The sequence below is a fragment of the Plectrocnemia conspersa genome, unplaced genomic scaffold (genome assembly GCF_051122295.1).
Source record: "Plectrocnemia conspersa isolate PC_06_02 unplaced genomic scaffold, ASM5112229v1 ptg000009l, whole genome shotgun sequence".
Lineage (NCBI taxonomy): Eukaryota > Metazoa > Arthropoda > Insecta > Trichoptera > Polycentropodidae > Plectrocnemia > Plectrocnemia conspersa.
Window position 1 is genome coordinate 581,209 of NW_028277173.1, and position 19,486 is coordinate 600,694.

At 30.8% G+C, this 19,486-nt stretch overlaps 2 protein-coding genes across 2 annotated transcripts in view; both read left to right on the forward strand.

Annotated features, from left to right (window-relative positions):
* Nucleotides 1–7,931, forward strand: part of LOC148231437 (uncharacterized) — a 36,359-nt gene extending 28,428 nt beyond the window's left edge. Inside the window, exons 6-7 of the mRNA XM_088193700.1 lie at nucleotides 7,140–7,332; nucleotides 7,396–7,931. Of these exons, the coding sequence (XP_088049826.1) occupies nucleotides 7,140–7,332; nucleotides 7,396–7,640 (438 nt within the window). The 3' untranslated portion in view covers nucleotides 7,641–7,931. The remainder of the gene's footprint in view (nucleotides 1–7,139; nucleotides 7,333–7,395) is intronic.
* A 4,503-nt stretch (nucleotides 7,932–12,434) lies between these two features.
* Nucleotides 12,435–18,160, forward strand: lolal (longitudinals lacking protein-like). Its single transcript, XM_088192982.1, has 3 exons — nucleotides 12,435–12,746; nucleotides 12,811–12,897; nucleotides 16,936–18,160. Exons 1-3 carry the CDS (start codon nucleotides 12,651–12,653, stop codon nucleotides 17,137–17,139), a joined length of 387 nt encoding a protein of 128 aa, XP_088049108.1. The 5' UTR covers nucleotides 12,435–12,650; the 3' UTR covers nucleotides 17,140–18,160.
* Nucleotides 18,161–19,486: the final 1,326 nt, after the last annotated feature.

A 19,486-nucleotide genomic window follows, 5' to 3' on the forward strand; every position in this document is an offset into this window, starting at 1 on the left:
GTGGTTGCGTATTGGTTTTGACGTGTTACATAATATTACGTTAGATATAATCAACAATCGAATTATGCTTCCGTCGTTTCCACGAACGTCCCACATGAATAAGTAATCCGGGATAATGGCAGCGGTCTTGTAATAATTTTGAATAATGTCCAAAATGTTATTAATTTCCGTTTATCTTTAAACTTTCGCACAAATGAGCATTTTAATTTTATTTATAATAGTGTCATCCATTAACGATAAATATAAAGTAATTTCACATTATAAAATATAATTTTGAAACGTTTTGAAACTGTTAATTGATACCATCTAGTTCATTCACATTCAAAACTCCGTTTAAAAAATCTAAGAAAAAAAATTTAAGTTCAAGTACAAATAAAATGATTTTTTTTATCAATAATGTAAAATATTATAACTGTCGTAGTTTTAATCATAATGACATGTTACTTACAATTTTATTTTAAAATAGTGGCTATTCAAAAATATTAAAAGTACTACTTTCGTTAAAAAATCAATATAAAAATAAAAATATTTTCATACTAAAATGTATGTTAAAAATTAAAACTCTTCAAAAATCATAGAGGACAAAAATGTCAAATAATAGATATTAAATAGTTTAGAAAACTATATACAAAACCTTTTTTGCACACCTATATATGAAGTATTTATCATAGTCTAGCTTTTGGCTGTGTCTAATTTGCTTTTTTAATGCAATTTTTGAGCCGGTGTTTTCTTGCCGAATATGACGTTATCTTTGAGCAAATCGTTTTTATCTCTCTCAGAATGCGCAATCGTTTCTTTGGGTATCTATTTTTATACTTGTTCATGACTTTGATGTTTGCACATGGACTATTTGCTAGGCTACGCTATTTAAATGCATATTTTAAAATCTTACGTTGTAACCTGACAGGCATTTACCCAATTCTTTAAAGCAGATTAAATCAGTATTATCTGTGTTAGTCAATCAGATATAAACAATACCTACAAATAAATTACTTTTTATGTAATATAAAATTTGTTGCTATCAAACCTAAAGAAGGCAAAATACGTCCATCAATTAATAAATTTGAAATATATAATTTGCAGGCATGCCAAACATTTAAAAAGTAAACAGCGGGGTGAAGCTTTTTTATGATCAATATTTTACAATATATTAATAGAAATATATAAAAAAGCGAAAAGCCCAAATCGTAATGGCTACGTGTCAGTAAAATCTGACTCTTTTTCGTGTCGTACCCGACAAACCTTTCGTGTCGCCTTTATTGAATAACCGTATCGTGAGCGATGACCGTGGGGGGTCGCACATTTTCTAGGTCAGAAAATGTGGTGTGGGGAGTTTCGGGACATCCGTAAATCTACATTTGGGGATAACAGTGACAGTGACGTTGACAAATACCTTGCGACAAATCGACCGCAATAATGGCCATATAAATGTATTGAATTGGAAACGATCGTTTCGAATGAGCTGGTGAGTAATTTTCCAAGTATCCAAGATGGCTCTCTACCCTTTGCTAATTTGCCAAAGTCGTTAGGTAAGGCGAGTTTGCAAACATGGTGATTGATGGGACTAAGGTATGAGATATTTTAACGTTGCTTGCTGAAAGTGTATCTTATCTAGATTTATGTGTTACTGAAACTCTTGATGATAATGAAACAAAGTAAAGTAAAATTGTCACTTATAAGTTTTGTCTGAAATATTGTATGTAGCACATTATCGATGATCAATATTTATTAAAAATGACTAAAACTAATAGATGAATGCCTCTAAACTTAAAGTTGTAGGCGTAACAAACACAAAAATTGTAAGGCATATCCGCGCGGACGTCCATTAACGGTATATAATAAAGCAAATACAATAATACCGTTGTTTCTAATCAAAAAATCCATTTAGTTAGAGTACCGGTTCTCTGATATTTTTCCATTACTTAACCGGGTACCCGGTTCGGTTCCGGGTAATTTTTTTTCACTATTATATACTGATACAGAGATATAATTTATATTATATAAGTAAATTATAAGTTAAAATATTTGATTTTTGTATTTTTCTTAAACAGTATTTCATTCAAAAATTATGAAATACTATGAATCTTAATATTATCGAATTTTTTAACAAACGATCACTGAGTGACGGATAGCTTTTGCCTCCCCCCCTGGATAAAACTAAAATGACGGCCCTGCTAGCAATAAGTATGTTGCTGCCTTAAATAAAGGGACGCTAAACTTCCCCTTGTTTCTTAATAATACATAAACTTGAATTTAGTACCACTTCGCTTACAACTTGGAATAACAATATAGCAGTTGAACTTACACTAAGCGGAACTAGATAAAAACAACCGTTTTCTCTTAGAGCTTTCGATCTTATCCAGATAAGCAGTCACGAAAGTTTAAATCGGCTTTGTATACGACTTGAAGAAAACTAAAATAAACTCACAAACCGTTAAAGTACATTTTATATATTTATTATATTATATTTCAAGAACGACATATGTATGTATGTATGTACTATAAGTAAATGTTCTGATTTTTTTTATTTAAATATATAAATATAAAGCTGTACATCAAAATATAAATAAGATGGATGTTTTCCACAATCCCGTAATGATGACACTTCAACTTGGATTTCAACTTAGGGATGAGGTAGAAATCTCGCGCGTGCTTTCTTCGAACGAGGATAAATTTTATTATGCCATCGTTTAGACTCTGAATCGTACTTAAACGTCCATGATTCGTATTCTGTCACTTTATCCTAAAAATTTGCCTCAATTACAGTTCTTATAACGTATATAACGTTCATTGAATTGTATCATTCTTATTTTTTCGGCTAAAAATGTTTTTCTTAGACTTAGTCAACGTTTGAGTTAGGCACAATAATTGATAGTATACCAATGCTTGATAATTGAGGCAGAAAAACACAACCGTACACAAACAGAGGTAACGCAGCACAGACTCAAAAAATCAAGTCTAGCCGTTCATCAGCAAATCAAACGTTTTTGCGATCTTGTGTTAGTATTTTTACTTTGGAAGGATATAAATATGATAAGGATACCTCTCTGTTCCTGGGGGCGGTACAAAAAAACCCTTAAATCTTTAATCGCAATCATTTGATAAGCGATAATAATTTTTAATAATTTACGAAATTAAGATATTGCGTGTTTCACGCAGCACCACTGGAACCACTGACCTTGTTTAACGCCGCTGGTATTTTTTAATGATAAAATATATTTATATATTTTTTTATGATTTTACGTGCCAAATAAACCTATTCTTTTCATTAGGGGAGATGATGCGTTGTTTCACTTATTGCGAAACTATATATAAATATTTCTTATCAGTTAGAAACATTATTAAAAACAATATTTATACTCATTTATTACATAATCACAAAAATCCGACTGGGGTTCATTTGTACCCCGTTCCGTATGCACACTGTGTTTATTGTGTTATGTACGTTAAATGGTAATAGAATATAACAAAGTCTTAACAACGCCATCAATCATATCTGTCCTTATGCTACACAGGGTTAGTAACTTCGGGATAACAAATATGTTAATTTTAATCTTATAATGTTCAAAAACTCACAAATGTACGTGAAAAACTTTAAAGCACGCCACTCGGGGAAAGAAAGTTTAAATTAATTTTCTTGCTCTTTTCACTGGAAAACATTTTTTGGTATTACCCCGCGGCTCTAAGAGTAGAAACTCTTAAGATATTTGACTTATATCCGCACTGACACATGCGTGTATAATAAATAGCTACACGTTAAATACACAAAACGCGCCTTTTGCGTTGAGATTATTTTTTAAAATTATTCATGGTCATAAAACGTCGAAAAGCAGCCTTCTTTACATATTAGGTATACTCTATACATATTTCTCGCTGTATGTGCTTAAATAAATATAACCCGTTTTTGGCGAGACGTAATATAAAATTCATACATTACCGGCGCGCCTTGGGGTTTTACATATACATATATTTTTTGCAAATAAAATATTTATATGTTCGTCTACTCTATTTAATTTACTTTTCTAATATACACATATTGATAAAGATGTACTTATGTTTTTATTTCACGCCCCGTTTGGCAATTTGTAAACTTATGTAAAACTGCCTTTTCTTCTATAAACGAAGGGTGGGTTTATTATTCAGATTTTTTTAATGATTAAGTATTTTTTTTTCTTAGAAACAGTCTAGCAGAGGTAACCGTGAGATTGCCGTATAATATATATTTATCTATGTTGCATTTGTATGTATCTATAATTAATTGCACTATAAATTTAATAGTTTGCATTATTTTGTTGGCTCTTTTTGGCTTTTGTATAATATCCTTTTTTATGTAAATCGTTAAGTAGACATACTATTAATGTTATAGTTTTGCTAATAACGTGTCCAGTTTTTCAAAGATTAAATACTTTTTATTTAAGAAAAAATATTTAAATATTATATCAGGCAACGAAAATTTATATATTATTTTAAAATAGTGATTTAATGGATTTTTTCTAATGTGAAAATATAATTAATATAAAGTAATTATAGCTTCACAGTATTTAAATTAAATAGAACTGTTATATTTTAATGCATTTTAGAAATGAAAAACTTGTAAAAAGAAAATGGCTTTTTACCAAAGCATCCGAAGCAAAAACAAATTTCGGTAACCCATATAAATAAATATTATATATATTCTGTCACGAGACTAATTATATATTATATGACTGTGTTAGTTTTAAAATAAGTATTATTGATATTTATATAAATTTAAAAAATCATTAAAATTTTCACCACTTTTCAAAAATTATACTTCTAACAACGTCATTTTATTCCGCTCTTTGTTGACTTTTTAACAAGTACGTTAGTATAATATATTGCTTGTTTTGTCCTCAATTATTTAATAACTCTGTGTATGTCAATAAATATGAACGTGTGCTTAGGATTTCGCACAGTAAATACACATGCAAAATATACAGTGAAATATAATGTTTTCTTATATGATAAAATGCGAAATTCCTAATCTAAAAATTGAGCATTGGAATAATATAGTTTCTAAATAGTTTTTATGCATATTAATAATTATTATTTATTTATTTATAAAAATAGCTTTAATTTAAAAAGCAAAATACAGTTCACGTCTTTTGTTTCTCATTCAATCGATAAATTTTAATTTAAAAATTGTAATTGCAAACAACAGGAAAATTACCAAAATTAATTCAGCGCTTTGAATTAATAATCGATGATTAGCGTCGAACGTGTAATTAAATTAAGGCTCCGCTAATTAGGCACTCGTTAACGATAATGACGACGTACCGTTCGTTGCGCAATCGAATAACTGTTGTGTCAGAAGGTGGGGGAATGTTGTAATATATAAACCAATGACTAAATAAATACAGAGAACTTGGCACAACATTGTTTTGAAACTATAACTTATGTAAATCTTATTGTGTATAATTTTACTGCGTGCTAGAAAGAAAAGGGATTATCGCTCATAGTGCAACTATTTGCTCGTTTATTCTGAGTCAGAAGCGAAGTGTCAATTTCTTACTAAAGTGTTTTAGCTTATATAACCCTAATACTGGTATGTCCTACAACCTTCCAGTTCCCGATCGTCTGGCCAATGCGAAGATTCGGGACGAAAACAGATTATTTGTTATTTTCTAACAAATATCTTGTTATTTTCTTATGTTTTCAATAACTAGTTAGAGCAATGCTTTAATAAATACCTGTAGACGCACTCTACCGTATCAGTTCAGGAGAACCGAGCGGATATTCCCACTCAACTTAGACCAAACATCTCTTGGCCAAAACAACATTTGTAATGACCATGACAAAAATAAATCAAAATATGGATGTTTTAAAAATAAACCTAAGACTTTTAGTTTTAAATAAGCTTATAAACATTTACTACTTCAGACTTAATCAATAACTTATTAAATTAGTATACGTACTCATTTTAAAATCATTGTATTAATATTTAATTTACAAACTTTATTTCTAATAAATAAAAACAATATAATAAAATATTTAAAATATGTTTTTTAGTATTATTTTCGAAGCCGCATGCCGGGCCCTAGTCTAAACGGCTTTGTCGCCGGCCATCTATGTCCATCGTATTGATAACGCCAATTGGTGTGATGCTATAATATCAAATTCGGATGGAGGTAGGGGGAGTTTGATGGGTACATATTGTAATATATTCGCATGACATGCGTTTGATATGTCAGACTGTCAATTAATTAGCGTCGTCATGGCCGAAATGCGGTTTGTTTAAACCAAATTAACGCAGATAAACTATATTATACACTGTTATATATACTTGAGGGGTGAAATATTAAATAAAAGGCATATAACAATCGTAAAAAACTTATTATATCAATGAATATTTCTTTATTGATTGTAAATCTTCCGTTGCATTATGACAGCCGTTATCACAACGCAGTACAACCGAGTAAACATAATCAACAACTACTAGGTAGTAAGATACCAGACTGGAATTAAAATCTGTGAACCAGTCACATCTATTTTAATGAATATAAATTATAATTACAACTCACAATTAATAAATGTCACTATGTATGAGATAAGAGACCATATGAAATTTTAACGCATGCCTTTTATGTATTAATCAACGACCTTTTAAAATTATTTTCTTATTGTGTAATTATGTCATATGTAATTGTAGCTTGACATGCGTACGCCCAATGCATTAAAACGGTAAATCAATACTAACTGGACAAGTCAATCAGACACAAACAATATATAAATTAATCACTAGACTGAAAATCTGTGAATCATAAATATCTATATATTTATTAATTATAAATTATTATGTATCTGCAGCTGGGGGTAATTTTTATTACTAGCGCATTTTTATAAATAGAAATTCGAGTCTGCTGTGTTTTGTTTAATTGAAGTAGGCAAAATGAATCATATATTGACCAAATTATTGTTGCGGACATGTCAAACATACAAAAAGTAAACTTTATTTTATTGAGTATTATTTTATAACACATCATTTAAATTGAATTGAATAACACAGATAGTGTTTTTCAATTCAATTTAAATAAAATAAAGATGTTTATAGCTATAATTAGAACGCAGAATAACGATAGCCAAAAATAGCAACTTAATTTTTTTTTCTTTGACATTTTCAGGTTGAAAATTCTCTTTCCACATACGAGCCACACGCATGCGTCGTGGTCTACTCCGTAACATCAAAGCCTTCATTCCTCCACGCGCAAGAACTGCTGAATTATTTATGGCGTGAAAACTACACCAAAGAGAAGAGTGTCATTGTGGTCGGGAACAAAGCAGACTTGGCACGAGCAAGAGTTGTCTCCATCAATGGTATACTCAGCTCGCTAATATTTTTTTAACTAAGAATTTAATTCATTCAAATTGCTCCAACAGAGGGAAAATCTTTGGCCACGTCTCGAGAGTGCAAATTCATAGAGACTTCTAGCGGAATTCAGCACAACGTGGATGAACTGCTGGTTGGTGTTCTGAAGCAGGTGCGTTTGAGAACCGAGAGCGGAAACGCTCCGAACCCTTCGACTGGAACTCCAGCAGCTGCCAAAGCCAGAGCACTAATCAACCGATTTTGCAGAGGAGATCCAGCAAAAGCCAAGTCTTGCGAAAACCTTCACGTTCTCTAGAAATCAGCTAGCAAGGTGCTTCTCAAGTGTGGGTTTAAGATAAAATAGTGCCACGGTTTGAGAAACAGTTCCTTGTTCTTTAACTCTTATTATAGAAGTCAGTGTTCTCTAACTTGAAATGACTAAAAATGAGATGTAAGTGATCATATTATGTATATGCAAAAATCAAACTAAAAAAAGAATTACTAGGTAATTTATATTAAATGACAGGAGAAATTGAAAATTGCAACAAAAAAAAGAGAACATGTCTTCCCTTTTGCTTGGATCGTTTCTTTCCTTTTTATAGAAATGTACAATTTTTTTATTTATCTTATCTCATTAAAATTATCTTAAACTTTTTTCTATTGATGCATTATTTCATAGCGTCATCGGAGCCTTTAAAATTCCGGTATTTTTCCTGTCTGTGTGACACATGTCGGCCGCCAAGAATTAATTTTGTTTTAAATTGCTACTTTTTATTTATATTACACTTTTAAAATATAAAATACTAGAAATAATGAAACGAAAATATGCCTAGAATCTTTTATTTATTTAATAATACAGGAACTATAAGACATGTCATGTGATTCCATTATCTATGCATATTTAGCAATTAACTTGTTTTGTTTCGTAATTACAAACTCGTGACTTTGTTTCTGAAATCATAGGTTCAATGGTTATAGTAGCAGCTATTTTAAGCTTGAAAGCTCAAATCTCTCGGGAACCTTAAAGCAATTTCAAGTGTAGTAAAATTATCATAACAATAAATCATGTATTAAAATTCATATAAATTATGACCCCCGAGAGAAAAACATTGATTTTGCGTCTGCTGTTCATTTATGAGATTAGTTTTATATTAAATTAAATATATATATATATATATATATATATATATATATATATATATATATATATATATATATATATATATATATATATATATATATATATATATATATATATATATATATATATATATATATATATATATATATATATATATATATATATATATATATATATATATATATATATATATATATATATATATATATATATATATATATATATATATGCCTAAATATATAAAACTACTATATTGCCTAACTGTCTCTCATATCAATAAGATAAATACTAAAATAATATCATATTGTAAAGTATGTCATCTAAAGTAATACATATATGTATATTGTATATTATATAAATAAAAAACTGATATGGATTCAATTTTAGCAGCTTGATATTTATATAATATTATAGTACGTTGAAACATATTGTAATGTTTGCCAATGGCATACATATTCAGTTAATTAAAACGTTATTGATTAATGTTATCATTAGTGAATATGTACGTAATGTGTTATAAACGTTATGCACCAAAACGTTAATTAAAACTACATACATCATAATCACATTATGGACGTTTATTAAATACCAATTATTATGAGAATTTGTTGAGTTTGGATTATATATCTTTATATAAATATAATGCTTTCTTAACTATATAAATAAGATTTATAAATTTCATACTTCTGAAGGCTGTGGTTTCTTTATAAACTAGTCATATGTATAATTAAAAATATATATCTAAATATCTAAACGCCTAATTTGTATACGGCTAGTAATAAATACAGTGTATATTTACTATGTGAAGTTGTGTAAACGCAACAATACCTCACTCAATGTGGTTATAATTAATTTTTAAGTAGTGTTCTTGAATTACTTGTGAAGTTATAGTTAAGAGAGAATATACTTTTGTACATAACATATAATATTAAAAAGCACAAAGTGCAAATGTCTTTATAATATATTATATCTGACAAGCATTGCATTATAAAATGTGAATCATATACTATACCTAAAAAAAACCCTCGCATTTTTTGAGGTATTGTTGATAAATATATTTTATTATTCTGATTCTAAAGCAACAATTATATTTATATTCTATTATTTATTGTTACTTAAAGACAATCAATATAACTTTGATTTTGTATATTTATAGTATAGCTAAATTTCGTTCATAGAATTTCAAAATGAATAAATAGTCTGAGCCAAACTAAAAATAGCTTATAATTTATATCTATTCTTCTAAATGCAGCTATCTATAATGCGAATAATCAAATCTATTTTTATACTAAAGTCTAAACAAAGTTATCTTGTAAGTTTTTAGACTCTAGTTTAATATTTTTTTTATTTATCAATAAGTAGATGGAAAATGCACAAAAGATAGTTTTTACAGTTGAGTGATTCACTGCTAAAAATATCAACTTGAATCAGTATATTCTTACTATACGATCAGATGTATTTTTATTATTTATTTGTAGTGAAAATAAAGAATACAACTATGGTTACTGAGTGATACTTTAAATATTTCTTTTTTAATTCATTCTCAACCTTAAGAATTTACAAATATTGTTTGTGTAACACTTTTTTATAATTACCTTTAAAAAATATGTTAGTCCTTAATCATCACGATTTATACTTGATGTTTATATACGGTATATGTACTTTTTGGATCACTGGTTAGCTAAAACTTGAACTTAAAAATGCTCCACTGACCCATTTTATTTTAATGAATGAACCCAATTAATTAATGTATTACATATAGCTGATCTACAGAAACATATAATCATAAATTGTAAAACACAATTCAGCTTAAAAATAAGCATTTCGATCATTTTATACAAATAATAAGCGTACTTCATGTTCTCCGTAGCAATGCGTTGGCGTAGCGTCGTAGGCGGTAAATAAAACTAGTCATGAATAATAATAGAATTTATATAATAATAAAACATTTATAATATATAGTAGGTGATCTTAGGCGTTAAGGTCGAAGACGCATGTGTATGCGCGCATCACTGCTCGCCTGGAATCTAGCGCTACTCATGTGCCCAAATTTGAGTGGGAGGTCTTATACAAGTTGTTCTCCGAAATTGTATTTTTATTCACCCAGCAGCCATTTAATTTTCTTAAATGTGATATTCATACCAGGTATAATTTATATTCGTCAAGCGCTATCCATATTATATGACCCATGACAATTAATCTTGTTTTAAAAAACAGTGCGGCAATTTCTATTCAAGATTAATATCTGTAGTTGCTTCTAGGCGTGAAGATTTTTCACGCTCCCTGCATTACTTTTACAGATATTTTCAGATTTATCTCGTTCTTCTCCAGCTATATCTTCAACTCCTCTAGGTTCTATTTTTCATTGATTTTAAAATTCAATTTTGGTTCATTAAAAATGTCAGCTAGAGATTACATTACTGAGGTCATCGCCATCATTTTGTAATTACAATATACCTTGAAACGGTATGCTGCTAAACAAAATAGCGTAAAATTAATCTAACTTTTTAAGACTTCATTGAAAAAGAGTTGAATAAATAAGCTATCCAATTTTGTATTATTTATCACACTGCGGTTGGTTTACGAAGATATAAATGTTAACATATTTTGGGCTAATCCGAAGGTAAGTCTCTTCGTTCTATTGCTATATACGGTAATGTAAATCAGTAGCGTAGCTATGGGGGGGCGGAGAGGGCGGGCGGCACTTGCTTGGGGGTGGCATATTCGTGATGGGATAGTCTAGTGTGGTCCTTAACCCTGAATGTACTAAAACATATATAAATCCACGAATAACAAGAGCTTAATAATAACCAATTTATTATTTTAAAAAATGCCGATTTTATGGCCCTGCAAAAAATGTATGGGGGGGGGGCGGCAATTTTAAGGATCACCCTGGGCGGCACATACCCTAGCTACGCCACTGATGTAACTAAGCGTGGGATTTTTGTCCAAATTGTATTATATGAACTGTTGAATTTGCTCTGATTCATTTGGATTATGGTCATTACAAAAGTTGTTATGATCAATAGATACTTGGCCTAAGTCGAACAGAAACTCTCGCTCGGCCATTTTTGTACTACCGGCTCGCGAGCTTATGTATAATAATACGTAGAAATAAAAAACATGTACTACATAGACTCAGTGTATGACTTATTAGTCCTTCAAGTTTTGTGAAAGTCGGACTCAGCTGACAACCCTGGAGCCGCGCGAGCAGCATTAGCACCACTAGTGGTAGCGGTGAAACTAGATTTGTGCTACGAAAATGGCGTAAAATTCTTAAAATTTAGTTTACGTTTCTGATTACATCTACATATGTTACATTTACTAGAATTTACATATTAAAAAAATGAAATTATATTTTCGCTAGTAGAAATATATATGTATCTACTGATGAAAATATAACTACACCGAAAAATTTGTACATCGCATGTAAATAAATAATGATAAGTTTGTAAATGTATTACTACGTATGTAAAAGTGGAAATCGTATAATTTTACTAGCACATGCAAAATAAATAATATTTTCTTTGGTAAAAATATATATGATTTCACTGAAATAACATTATTTTTTTAATATTTTAAGGATAGATTCGAGACTGTTCTGGTTTATAAACAGGGGTGCTAAAGTTAGTTAATCAGTGGTCCTTTTTTAAAAAAAATTCATAGTATTTTATTAAATGACATGCATTTTTCTGGCCAAATATAAAAGAGGCAAATGCTCCTGCCCCACCTGCTCCCATTCTCCTAAATGACGTCTCTGTTAATAACTTGATACGCTTTTGTAGATATGAAAATATTTGCTGAGGCAAAACAATGTAATACATATTTATTATTGCTTTAAAAAATAGGATAGATAAGATTTTTATTCGTTAAATATTGTTATTAAAAAAGAATCGATATAAGCAGAATAAATTGAATTTGCCCCTTATTAAAAAAACATAAACACGCCAGGCGAAAAGGCGTCTCGCCAGCGGCGTTCGTTTGCCTTCGCCGGTCGGCCATATTGTTTGACTTGCGCATCTTGCGGAGTCCCGTAGACGACGAAGAGGGCGGCGGCGGCCGTCTCTGTCTGTCCGACGGCGAAAGGGCGAAAGAGCGAGACACAGCGGGCGGGCCCCGAATCCCGAACCCCGAACCCCGAACACGCGTTCTGCCCTTTCAGATCGAACGGCCTCGACCAGCGACATGGGAGACCAGCAGTTCTTTTTGAAATGGAACGACTTCCAGACCAACATGGTCACGTCCTTTCGCCACCTGAGGGACGAGAAGAGCTTCACGGACGTGAGTCCTCGTCGAATTCCATCGCATTCCATCCGAATTGACTACGTATCGATTGTGCTTTCAGGTGACGTTAGCGTGCGAAGGAAAGACGTGCAAAGCGCACAAAATGGTGCTCTCCGCCTGCAGTCCGTATTTTAAGAGTTTATTAGAGGTTAGATAACTTTTGTTTATTTTGTTACTGAACCGTTGCTTCTCGACACCCGTTTGCTCGATTATTGATACAAAACAATTTTTCAATTATTTTCTAATCTCGTCTAATTTGCAATAACAATGGATCGTATTTTTTCAACAAGTGGATTAAATTCTACTTGATTAGAGGGTGAATCTTTCAACCCTTGATAATTAGTCAATTATACAGTAAACAATTCAATTTAATCTTGAATATAATTGACAAAAGTATATTTTTATCCAAAATGATCAGTGTCTGCAAAAATCCTGCAGCACTGACTTTTGACCTTTGGATGCTAAACAATGATATATCGCTCGTGAAACTAGTGACAAATGCTATCAACAATCGTTGGCTCATTGATGACGTCATAATGCTTGAATATGAAAAATTTTCTATGCATCAGTGGTTTAAAACATTTTTATATATTTTTATTTTAATTAATTATTGTGTAAAATAGGTATATGTAACTAGGCAGGTACTTTTTTACTTTTTACATACCACACATGGTATGCAATCTTGTAATCTATCATCCATATTGATATTATTGATATTATGATGAATGCAACTTTTTTCCAAAATATATACACAATTCATCATATCTGATCTGCCTACACCACTTCCATCATGAAGGGTTAAAAAATCATAATTTTACAAAACCTTTTCAATCGAGACAAGATTGAATGCAACTGAATTTAATATGCAACCAATTCACTCGCATGAGGCTCCACACTCAAAGTAAAAATTTAATAAAACAAGATGAAATCATAATTGTGCGAATTCTGCCATCGGTTTTGCCGTTTCAGATTTGCATTGAGTGTATCTTTGTAAAATTCGTATACCTAGACAGAGCCGGCCTAGATTTCCACCAAAACTTCATCGTCAATTTTGCGGGACCCTTGGATCCCTTTGTATAAAAGAAACAAGGACCAGAACAACTTGAATGTGTCATTTATATCAACATTTCTTTAATATTTGTCTTCATCGCAATAAATCAAGAACATACACAAAAAACTATAGTCCATTAACCACAGTACTTTTTTTTTAAATGATACAAATTTAATTCTTAGCCCATACGTCACGGTGTCAAGGAACGAAACACGCGAGCCGATGGGGGTCATTTGGTCCCAAAGTATTTTAATCCAAATATACGCTAAATTCTTAATAGATTTGTTTTATAATGCATTCATATCATTGTACATATAACCATTTGTTATAAATTTCGTCATTTTGTTAATATTTATCAATAATAATTACGGATTAATATGACGAAAAGTAACGCAGGTCCAATCACTCCAAAAGCGCTTTGCGCACTGGTGGTGGGATTTTTTTCGACGTTGCGTCGGCTCTTATACAGTATGGCTCAAAAATTACACTCATATATCAAAATAATTAATTTTTATTTAAGGTATATAATTATTGCATATAATAATACGTAAAAATATATTTACAGGATATATTAAAATCGAAGTTCAATAATTATTTTTAGGTTTCAATAAATTCTATTTTTTTAAATAAATTAGGTATATTTAAAAAAAAGCAAATGTGTGGAATTCAAATAAAAACGTAAGGCTTGGTTTGCTTTTTATATAAACTCTAAATTTACAATTTATTCGATACACTGCTAATCTTTCGTCAACTGTAATATGTGTACCAGGAATATAATTTTGTTTGCATGCACCTTCAAACTTTTCGAAAACAAAGTTGAATGCTTCCATTTTATCTCCACTTGCATTCGTGCTCTCTGATCTTGTCAATCGGTCATCAAAACTGAGAACACTAAAAATTTCTGTAAATCTATCTTTTGCCATTGCAACCGAATTAAAATATTGCCTAAACAATTCATTGGTTGTCCACAATTGCTTAAATTTAATTTTTGCGGCCATTTGGTCTTCCCAAAGAAAGTAATATACCTATAAATGCATTTATTTCGACAACACTAATTGGAGAAATACACTTTTTCTAATATGTTCCTTATTATCTCGATCTATTTGTTTATTTTTTTCACTGCAAAAGCGAGTAATAATTTCTTCCGTTAAAAAAAGTAAAAATACATCTTTTATAAACGTGAAATTTCTACCCGAGTCAGTTAGGCCAGATGCAAAGTTGATAATGTTAGCTAAACAGGTTCTCGACTGTCTAGGCGAGCTGGATTTCCAGGAAAATCCTGATTTTGAAACGTATATCAATCCATTGTCGAGTTCTTGGATTTCGATGTTTGCATTGTTATGATCTTCCAAGTCCTCATCCCTTTCTTCCGTGTCAATGTCGTTGTTGTTATCGCGTTCTACTAAATCTTCTTCGTCGGTCATGTTACATCCTTCCTCAATATCAATATCACTATCATATTTGTGATCACTTTCATCCGAGTCTTGTAAAATTCGAAGTAACTCCTCATCAGGGATAAATTTTTCTGCCACTTTCAAGCAATTATGATAAAATCCTACACTAGGTGAAATAATATAATATAATATATACTGTTTTTTCGAGTAACACTGTCGTCTGGGCGGTGGAATGGGGGAAATACTCCGCTCCGCTCGTCTTCACATAAGCATTCCAGTGCACATGTACGCAAATCTGATGGATAATCGTAGTTTTATATTCTTTTGCTGTATTTATAATTAAAAAAATGCAATTATTATTATGAAAATATAATCCTTGACATATTTTTAACAAATACACCAAGTTTCAAATTTATAGTATTAATATCAAACGAGTTATTCAAGAAATAATAAAAAGTTGGGGTATCCGAATCCCCCATCAGCACGGATGGGTTAACAACGAAAAACGCTATGATAATTTTCTCGAAAAATTGCTGATTTTTGCGATTCACAAAATACAAATTTCCGATTTAACTCAGGCATGACCAGAAAGGGGTTAGGACGCACATGTTTCTGAAATAATAGGCCTTTTAAATTTCAACATAAGTTAATTATTAGCAACGATTTTAAATGTCGAGCCCCTTTTTAATTTCAGCAGTATTTTTACTGGGTTATACATTTATTAAAGTTCAATAATGTAAAAATTCCTTAGTCCCTATATAATATATAGTTCTAAAATATATTACTGATATTGGAAATTATAGACAATTTTTTTGTTTGTATTCTGCATGATGTATAAGCAATTAATGTATTTGTGATTTTGTCGAATCAACCAGGAGATTTTGTGCTTTATTCATGCGTAGAGGCCTGGATGCAACCATCAAATGTTCTTTATTACTGCTTATAATAAATCACAAGATCAAAAACTGTCTGTCTGTTATAGTGCATCTTCCTCGCACACTCTCGCGATCAAGCAAGAGATAGTAAATAAACTTCCGTTACATGTGTACACACTTATAGTATGTAAATAAATAATACATATTTTTTTCAAAAATAATTATAAATGTTAGCACTTCTCGCTAAGATTTTGAAAAATATTGTAGCAGTAAGGGTTAACCCATTAAACATTTAACTAATATTTCTTCCAATGCAACGATATTCGCCAATAAAGTGCCACGTTGACTAGCTTTACTCATAAAAATCACTACAAATACATTTAGGACGGACCAGACCTCTTATATTGTATATGTGTACATTATTATTTTTCTATACTATATTTAATATGAGGATAAAATTTATTCTAAAAAAGTATTTATTCATTTGTTAATATATTTTTTTAGTAGATTCGTTGCAGTGAGTTATTCGTGGGGTGTTCACTGTTCCGACCAATGCTCGTTCGCACCTAACCTGTTTATATTTGCACTCTGCTACATAAATACTTTGGTCAGAAAGGAACACCCCATGAACACAACAAAGCAGTTTCTTGAAAGAATTGTACGGCTTCAGTTTCAGTACGAAGCTGTATTTAGTAAAAGATAATATGCTATAGAAACTTCTTATGCAACATTAAAAATAAGCTTATTGCTTAGAAATGTCAATCCTTAATATTGACATTTCTAAGCGATAATCTAGTTATTATTATTACTATCCGTCGATACTAGTTTAAGTATATAATGTTAATATTGAAATTGTTTGATTGCAGGAAAATCCTTCCAAGCATCCTATTGTAATATTGAAAGACGTCTCATATATACACCTGCAAGCGATATTGGAATTCATGTACGCGGGCGAGGTGAACGTGTCTCAAGAGCAGCTGCCCGCGTTCCTCAAGACTGCGGCCCGATTGAAAGTCAAAGGCTTGGCGGAGCCGCCCCCGCAGCTGCCCGCCGTCAAGCGAGAGGGGTAACACCCGTTAGATCTCGACGATGCCGCATTACTAAACACCTTGTTTGAATCACTCGAGGGTCGCAAGTCTACGCCGAGTTCCTCCTACTGAGCAATTTCCAGCATCGTCGCCCTTCGGCCTTCCGACGATGACGACTCGTTTTAATCAATCATTCCACTGTAGGTGACATCCGTTCTATTAATAATTATTATTCTATGCGAGCGGTCGGTCGGTGTGGGTTTTTATCGTTACTTCATAGATTTGTTGACTTTAAGCTTTGTTTAGAAAGTCGCACATATTTTCCTTTCGACACTGAAATCGCCTCTCTAAGATTAGTTTTTACGCTCGACGCGTTACGACGACGACGCCCTCAGCAAAGTGTGTGATTCAATGCGAGATGCCTTCTTAGTGTGTTTATTATTATATTTAAAAAAATTCATAAGATATCAAGGAAAAGACTAGAATATTCTAAATTGAGCAAATATTTTTTTTTAATAAATGAAAATAATTATAGAGTAAATATTTAGTGATATTGTCGAATTTGCACATTGGTTTCTCTCTTTAGGACGTTTTATATTATATATTACAAAAATATTTTCTATAAAAATATATCTCACTACAATCCAAAGTTTTTTTACAAATACATATATATTATATATATCCGAGTATTTTTTAACTGAAACCTGACGGTTAGTTAAGCGTAATTGTTGTGTGAGTCATATATTATTCATTATTCACTAAATTGACGCATTGAAAAAATTGTAACTGCAACTCGTCGTGCCAAAATGAGTTGAATATTTTATTCGGTCGACTATTATTCAAAAAACCATGACTTGGAATTTGTCGATGTATGAACTCACATTAACATTTTATTTTACCTTTGGTTAAGTTATTAGGTAATAATATATCATTTTTGCATTCAAAATGATGAATTTTTTCTTATTATTTCAATTTGTTAACGATTTTCAATCATAGATATTTATGTTTATTAGCAATAATATAGGATTATATATATATATATGAAAAATACACATTATAAAAATTTAATATGTTTTACTCCACTATCTACCCTTTTAAATATGACTAACTAATTCATAATAATAATAAGTGCTATATCAATGTTTCCTACTCAAATTGAAATGCCGGGAACGAAGTTCGTATGATTGAACATGAGTGGGTATAGCTGCACTAGATAGATTTTTATCACTCAATAAGATAATATTGTTTGAATCGGTATACAAAACATTTAATTCTCGCAACTTGCGTTACTTTTATTTTTAGGTTGTTAATAAACTACTATGCCGATGACGCTAAAGATGTAGAACTAGCGAATGAAAAAAATAGTAACTGCACTTTTCTATTGGAACCAAATATAGCATTAATAACAAGAATGCGTTAAACGACATAGTTAATGTTTTGATATTTAGTATGGAAAAATTAGATAATAAATTAATTTATTTACATATATTAAATCTGATTTTAACATAATAATATTTTAGGTCATGTTAAGCATTCATATCATAAAATATGATTTTGTAAATTTAAGGAATTATTGAAATGATTATGTTACTTAATGATTTCGCTGTAGACATGTTAGGACATAATTAAGTGAGTAGATGGTGACACAATGTTACTTCATTTGACACTTAGACAACTATTATTTATAGTTTGGCGCTTCAAGGAGAATTACTTTATAAATACATTAGGCTCAAAATAATCCTAATATTAGATCAGCTGAACTCTTGTGAAAAAATAAAAGATATTTCCGAGGAACATAGGATAAATATAAACATAATAGGAACGAATGCTTCTAATAAATCCTAACCAGATTTAAGGAATACTGCGTAAATGTTTGATCCTTTGATATGCCTTTAAATTTTATATTATCTGTGTTATACAAGTAAAACTTGCATTACACTGTTCACTATTAACTGCGTTAAACGAGTCGACTGTAAATATAAAACTTAATTATTTTATCATTGATCGACAAGGTGTTTCTGGAATTATAAATCATTGCTTACAAATATATTTAAAAGTATTGGTAATACTCTTGTGGGAAATGACACTTGCTAATGTAAAAAAAAAAAGTGGTAAAACTGGTCACTTGCGTAATTTAGACAAAGGGGTAACTCACAATAAGATAACGACATTAACACAAAATACTCAAACTGAGCAGACCGTCACGGTTAAACCCTGGCAAAGTCGGCACGATTTTATTGCTTTTGAAGCATAGCTAAACCGAATTTTGACCAATAGGAGGGCGTGTCATCACGATTTTATTGCATTTGACATGAAGTTTTGCCTTCTGAGAAGTGATAATTGTTTTTGCGCCCTCCTATTGACCAAAATTCGGTTTCAATACACTTGA